General features: G+C 51.7%; 1 protein-coding gene across 1 annotated transcript; it reads left to right on the top strand.

Annotated features, from left to right (window-relative positions):
- The first annotated feature begins 516 nt into the window (after window positions 1-516).
- On the top strand, window positions 517-5862 carry C19H17orf58 (chromosome 19 C17orf58 homolog). Its single transcript, XM_024234443.3, has 4 exons — window positions 517-863; window positions 2989-3549; window positions 3731-3922; window positions 4858-5862. Exons 1-4 carry the CDS (start codon window positions 788-790, stop codon window positions 5046-5048), a joined length of 1020 nt encoding a protein of 339 aa, XP_024090211.2. The 5' UTR covers window positions 517-787; the 3' UTR covers window positions 5049-5862.
- The last annotated feature ends 265 nt before the right edge of the window (window positions 5863-6127 follow it).

The raw sequence follows: 6127 nt of genomic DNA, 5'->3' as shown, positions 1-6127 counted from the left end.
GCTGTAATCCCAGCACTTTGGGAGGCGAAGGTGGGTGGATCACTCGAGGTCAGGAGTTTGAGACCAGCCTGGCCAACACGGTGAAATCCCGTCTCTGCTAAAAATACAAAAATTAGCCTGGCATGGTGGTGTATGCCTGTGATCCCAGCTACTTGAGAGGCTGAGGCACGAGAATCGCTTTAGTCCGGGAGGCACAGGTTACAATGAGCTGTGATATATAATGAAACAGTTTTACTAAACTTAGGAAGCAGTGACTTGGTTTCTCTAGAAATTGCCTAACACACACATTCCAGGATACATTCTCTGTCATCTGGAATCTCCCTTCCACAAACCCACGCTGTCTTAAGCACTATTTTCCTATTTGTTGTTGACCTAATCTAGAAAAAAGCTCCCGTCACTCGTTCTCCCCCACCCAGTCCCTCAGTCCCGAAACACGCTTATTCTCTGCACTTGTCACCCCACCCTCTGCTGCCCCCACCCCAGCGCGCAAACGCACACAGGTTTAAAGTTTAGGCTGTGATGCTATCCTCGCCCGCAGATCACAGGACAGACACTCCCGGGAACAACTTTGCGAGGCCATGTGCTCGTCCCCCTTAGGAAGGAAGAGGGAGAAATCCCTGCGGCTCGGTTTTGTTCCAATGGTCTGCTCAGCGAGTGATTCCCGTTTCCCCAAAGGCTGCCCCTCATTAGCATGAACGGGGGTGGGGGTGTGGAGAAGGGGTTGGGGGAGAGAAAGCAAGCAAAAGCCCAGGCTCACTTTTAGAGCCTGGGAATCCTGTCTGCAAAAATGACAGCTAGAGCTTTCTGGCTCCTCTGTTTGATAGTCGGATCATCCCCCGAAGCACCGGTGGCGGAGAGAAAAAGTAAGATCGGTGTGGTGCGGGGCTCTGGGAGCGGAGCGGGGATCTGGGGGGGAGCTGGGAAGGAGGCTCAGTGAAACGCGAGACGAGGAGGGGGGGTCAGAGCTCGCAAGAGAGGACACCCCGGATCTGCGTTCGTCTTATAAAGGAGCAAAGTGTGTCCCCAAGGTTTCGTGTCTCTTGGCAGCCTTTTCGGAAAGAAGCCAATTCAGCTACTGAAATGATCCCGAGCAAGCCGGGCAGGCTGGGGAAAACTTTGCATGTTAAGTAGTTGCTCCATCACAGAGGAGGGAAAGTGTCAAAAGGGGTCGTGGCGCGCCTTTCGGGAGCCGTGCCCGGGCCGGGCTCGCAGGACGCCGCGGGGTCCGCCCCCCTCGGCTGGGTGAGCAGGGGCTGCGGGGGGCGCTGGGGAAGGCTAGGGGGAAGCCGGGCCGAAATCCGGCAGCCCCGGGCACTTTGCTCTCCCCGCAGCCCCAGCGCACAACGTTGGGACACCTGAGCCGGGGTTTAACTAACACGGACACACTCTTATACTTCATGCACGAAATGAAATTAAGTTACTCAGCCCGTGAAGAAATGAGGGGTTCTCTGGGGAATCGTGTTTTTGTTTTGCTTTTATTTGGATGTTCTGTCGGCTTCGCTATCTCTGGGAAAAAGTTTCCGTACCTTACAGGGCAATTTACTCTGGGTTATTTTTCCACATGGAAATTGAATGACTTCAGTGGCATTTAACCCAAATATCAGACAATCTTTCCCATGACAACAGATGGTGATATCAATGGGGAAGCAGTTGTGAGGTCAACAGTTGACAGTCAGGAATTGGATATCCACCAGAACTTTATTCAGCTGTGCATGGCACAACCGTTTAACAACATAATGAGTCAGAATCAACCTCTTTGCAAAAACATGAACTCTAACCAGCTATTATTGCTGGGTGAAAGCTGATTTTAAAGCAGATTATCGATTTGGCAAGACCAATCAACTTTAAATGAAGTGTTGCCAGAGCTGCAAATGGGCAGATCCATCTCTTTAATGCAAGGAGAGAGAAAAATAAAGGCGAGTTCTTCCCTGTTTGGAGGGCACTGGGACCCAGGCAAGCAAGGAGGTGAAATTGTGTAACTGGTATGGAAAGGTGCCCAGCTCCCAAGCTGGCTGAGGTTTACTCACCAACCTGTCTGCAGAACTAGGGAAAATCATTAATAATTTTAAAAATTTGTTTTCATGCCATACCATTTAGGAGTCTTTCCTCCACCATCTAATGGGGAAAAAAATGTAAGCGATGTGTGCTTTTATACTTAACTAGGGGCCTCTGCCTCCCAGCCAAGCTTTTAAAACCTTCCTTAGCTGTGGTTTACCAGTAAGTGGTGTCCAAGAAGCCAGATAAAAATCCACTTACAAATGCTCGATTCTGCAGAGACCAGGATGACAGTGTAAACACGGATGGGAAAACCAAATAGTTCTGTTGTCAGGGGCGCTTAAACAATTAGGAGAACCTGTAATATGAGACCTTTCCCCCTGGGGTTTGCTCTTGGTACTTTCTCAACAAACTGTAAATAGCAAAGAGGCGGATGTTTATATATGTTTTATATATATATATATATATACACATACACACACACACACATGCACCCATACACACATATACGTATATATTAAAGGAAGGGCAAAAAAGTTTGTTATCTAACCAGTGTTGTCAGACATGTTTAGTCTTAGAGTAAATAGCGGGTTGTAATTTTAAAAGCTATAATCTTAGAGGGCAAGACCCTCGTATCCTTCTTCCTTTGGGGCCTGGGAAGCGCGTGCCCCGCTTGGCCGCGACGCTGCGTCCGGGTTCTCCCTGCTTCACTTCCAGGCCTCCGGGCCTCCCTCCCATCTCTCCTCTTGCAGGTGCCTGCGAAGCCTCCCTTGTCCCCTATCTCCTCTCCCCCTCCCAAAGCCCTTCTTCTGCAGCGCCCCTGCCCCACTAGCGGCCTCCTCCCCTCCTGGCCTCCCTTCCGCTCTCGGCCTCCCGTCTCAGCCTCCCCTTCCCTCTTCTCCCTTCTCGGCTTCCTCGGCTTTCCCCGACGGCCTCCCCTCACTGCTTCTCCTCCCCCACCGCCTTCCCGCCTCTCCTCTTCTCTCCCCACAGCCTCGCCGCCGCACAGCAGAAAGCCGGACTCCCGCGGCTGCCCGACCGCGGAGGAGACACCGGGGCCCCGCGCGCAGCCGCTCCTTGAGGCCCCGCAGCGGCCGCGCGCGGCCGAGGCCGCCCCCGCCGCCCGCGCCTGGCCTGACCCGCGCCGCCGGAAGCCCCCCGCGCCGGCCGACAACCAGGCCAGCTTCCGGGAGGCCGCACGCGCGCCCGCTGGCCTGCCGGGCCCGCGCCTGGCGCAAGCCGAGAACCGCGCGTCGCCGCGCCGCGAGCCCGCGTCGGAGGACGCCCCGCGACGCGCGCGCTCACGGGCTCTGCGCTTCCCCGCCGCCCGGCCGCCCGCGCTCGCCACCGAGGGCTCCGCCGACCACGCCCACCCCAACCGGCCGCGCGCCGCCGCGCTGGCCCCGGGACCCGCGCCCGCGCCGCCGCCGCTCTTCAGCCTCAGCTTCGGCCTCAGCCCGCCGCAGAGGGACGCGGAGCCCGGCCCTGAGCCCTGCGCGCGCGCCTGCCGGTCCGACCTGGACGAACGCGAGGCGTTCTGCGAGAGCGAATTCGGTGAGCCCGGCCGCCGCGCCGCCGCCCCGCGAGCCTTTCCGAGCCCCGGAGAAGCCCGCCCGCGAGATCCCAGGGCGCCCGACCCGTGCGGGCCGTTTCGCGGTTGCTAAAAACCACCGCCCGGGGGACTGGGAGAGGAACTCGGGGTAATGCTCTTCTCCAAACTGTTTTTCGGAAGCAGCAGTGAACGGGATCGTGCACGATGTGGACGTGCTGGGCGCGGGAATCCGGCTGGTGACCCTGCTGGTGGATCGGGACGGGCTGTACAAGATGAACCGCCTGTACCTCACCCCCGACGGCTTCTTCTTCCGAGTCCACATGTTAGCCCTGGACTCCTCCAGCTGCAATAAGCCGTGTCCAGAGTTTAAACCTGGTATTGAAACTGACCTGAATGGCGCTGCATATGTACTTTATACCACCGTTTGTAACGTGGGTGCCACAGCCCGGGCTGTAGGTCGCCCAGCCTTTTTTTGGGAGGGATGGGGGACAGTGACATGAATGGGATTTAGACGACAGGTATTATTTCGGCCACTCTGTGATTTAAGCCCTGTCAGCCCCCACCCTCAAGGGTGAGAACAGCAAAGGTTGGCACAAAGCGGGCTGTCAATAAATAGATGTTGACAAATGGGGTGGACAACCAAACACCATTGCCAGAAGGGACTGTACAGAACTGAGTTTAGAAAAGCTGCTTTTTTGGGTGTGTATGTGGGGTTGATAGCGGGGAATACCCACTCCCACATCTTTCTAGACATGTGCTCTGGGAAATCCTGATAGATTGTGATAAGGACCTTTGTTCTGTAATGTGGTCCGGTTACATACTGCTTTTTTTTTTTTTTTTTTTTTTGAGATTGAGTCTCGTCCTGTCGCCCAGGCTGGAGTGCAGTGGTTCGATCTCGGCTCACTGCAACCTCCGCCTCCTGGGTTCAAGCGATTATCCTGCCTCAGCCTCCCAAGCAGCTGGGGTTACAGGCATGTGCCACCACGCCCTGCCAATTTTTGTATTTTTAGTAGAGACGGGGTTTCACCATGTTGGCTAGGCTGGTCTCAAACTCCTGACCTCAAGTGAGCTGCCCACCTTGGCCTCCCAAAGTGCTGGGATTAAAGACGTGAGCCACCACACCGGCCTGGTTGGTTATCTTCTAAAGGTCGCTAGGCTGTTTCCACCAGATGCCTGGAGACTCAATATCAGTTTCAACTTGTGCAGCAAGATAATAGATTGCAGCTTAGGCATTTCTTAAAGGCCTTACATTTTCTGTTTCATGGCATTTAAAAGACAGTATGAATTAATGTTCTGGTTATTTTGTCCAGGCAGCAGGTATATTGTGATGGGCCACATCTACCATAAGAGACGGCAGCTCCCTACAGCTCTGCTTCAGGTCCTGAGAGGCCGCCTCCGTCCAGGGGATGGACTGCTAAGGAGCAGCAGCAGCTATGTGAAAAGGTTTAACCGAAAAAGGGAAGGGCAGATTCAAGGTGCAATTCATACCCAATGCATTTGAAACAACCATCCTGGCATTTCTGGACCACAAGAGACTTGGACGTCGGCAACAAGACACGAAAGGTCTATTTTCATGTAATGGGTCCTCCTTTAGAAGAGAGCCCACAGCTACTCTATGAATGACTTGCATAGTTGCAACTGTAATCTCGAAGGTGTCACTTTGTTATTTACAAGATGCTTCTTAAATGGGCTGCTCCTGAGTTCAGTGTCAAGGTGATTCAACTGTAGTGCCAGACAATGATTTACACAGCTCAGATAATTGACCTGACCAGTTAACAGATCACTGCTTCATAAGTTTTTAAATTATTTTAATTTAATATTCTTTAGTAGAAATAGTCCACAAAAACATTTTCTTGAATTTAAATATACAACTTTTATATCATGTATCAAACCAGATTTTATATTCAAACTATCACATTTTAAATTCTGTACATAACAGTAAACGCACTAGTCAAAAGACATTTATGTTTGAAATGTCATTTAGATCAAACACAAGGGTCAAAGCCCAGGACAAGTATTAAAGTTTTACACTTAAAGAGTACTAAAGGGCCAGTGTGCAGATGGATGGATTAAAAAAATAAATAAAATAAAAAATAGTACTAAAGGGCTTACTTCAGGCAAAAGTGTTCCTGATGTACCAAAAAGTAAGATATAGTTTATTTTCATGCTTCCCTGCTCCTAATAATGTATGTTTTGTGCTGAACTGGCAGCTATCCCAATGTGAAATGTATTCTGGATGTATCTGATGTCATTTTTCTATTAAGACCAAGCATAATGTTTGTTTGTAAAGCAATAAATCTTGCCTTGAAATCAGATCTTGGATGCACCTGTTTGTTTTTGTTTTAGCCTTACTGAGCCCTAAAGGTTTGAGAAAAAGGCCTTCTCAAATTCATTCCCCAAACCTTGGAACCAATATTCACCAATGACAGCTCACAAGCAAGTGAATTTTAAACATTTTTCAGTTGGTTTTAAAAAGGTTTAATTGGCCGGGCGCGGTGGCTCATGCCGGTAATCCCAGCACTTTGGGAGGCTGAGGCCGCCGGATCACCTAAGGTTAGGAGTTTGAGACCAGCCTGACCA

Source organism: Pongo abelii, chromosome 19, assembly GCF_028885655.2.
Source record: "Pongo abelii isolate AG06213 chromosome 19, NHGRI_mPonAbe1-v2.0_pri, whole genome shotgun sequence".
NCBI lineage: Eukaryota > Metazoa > Chordata > Mammalia > Primates > Hominidae > Pongo > Pongo abelii.
Note: the sequence above shows the minus strand (reverse complement) of the source record. Positions and strands in the feature narration are given on the sequence as shown.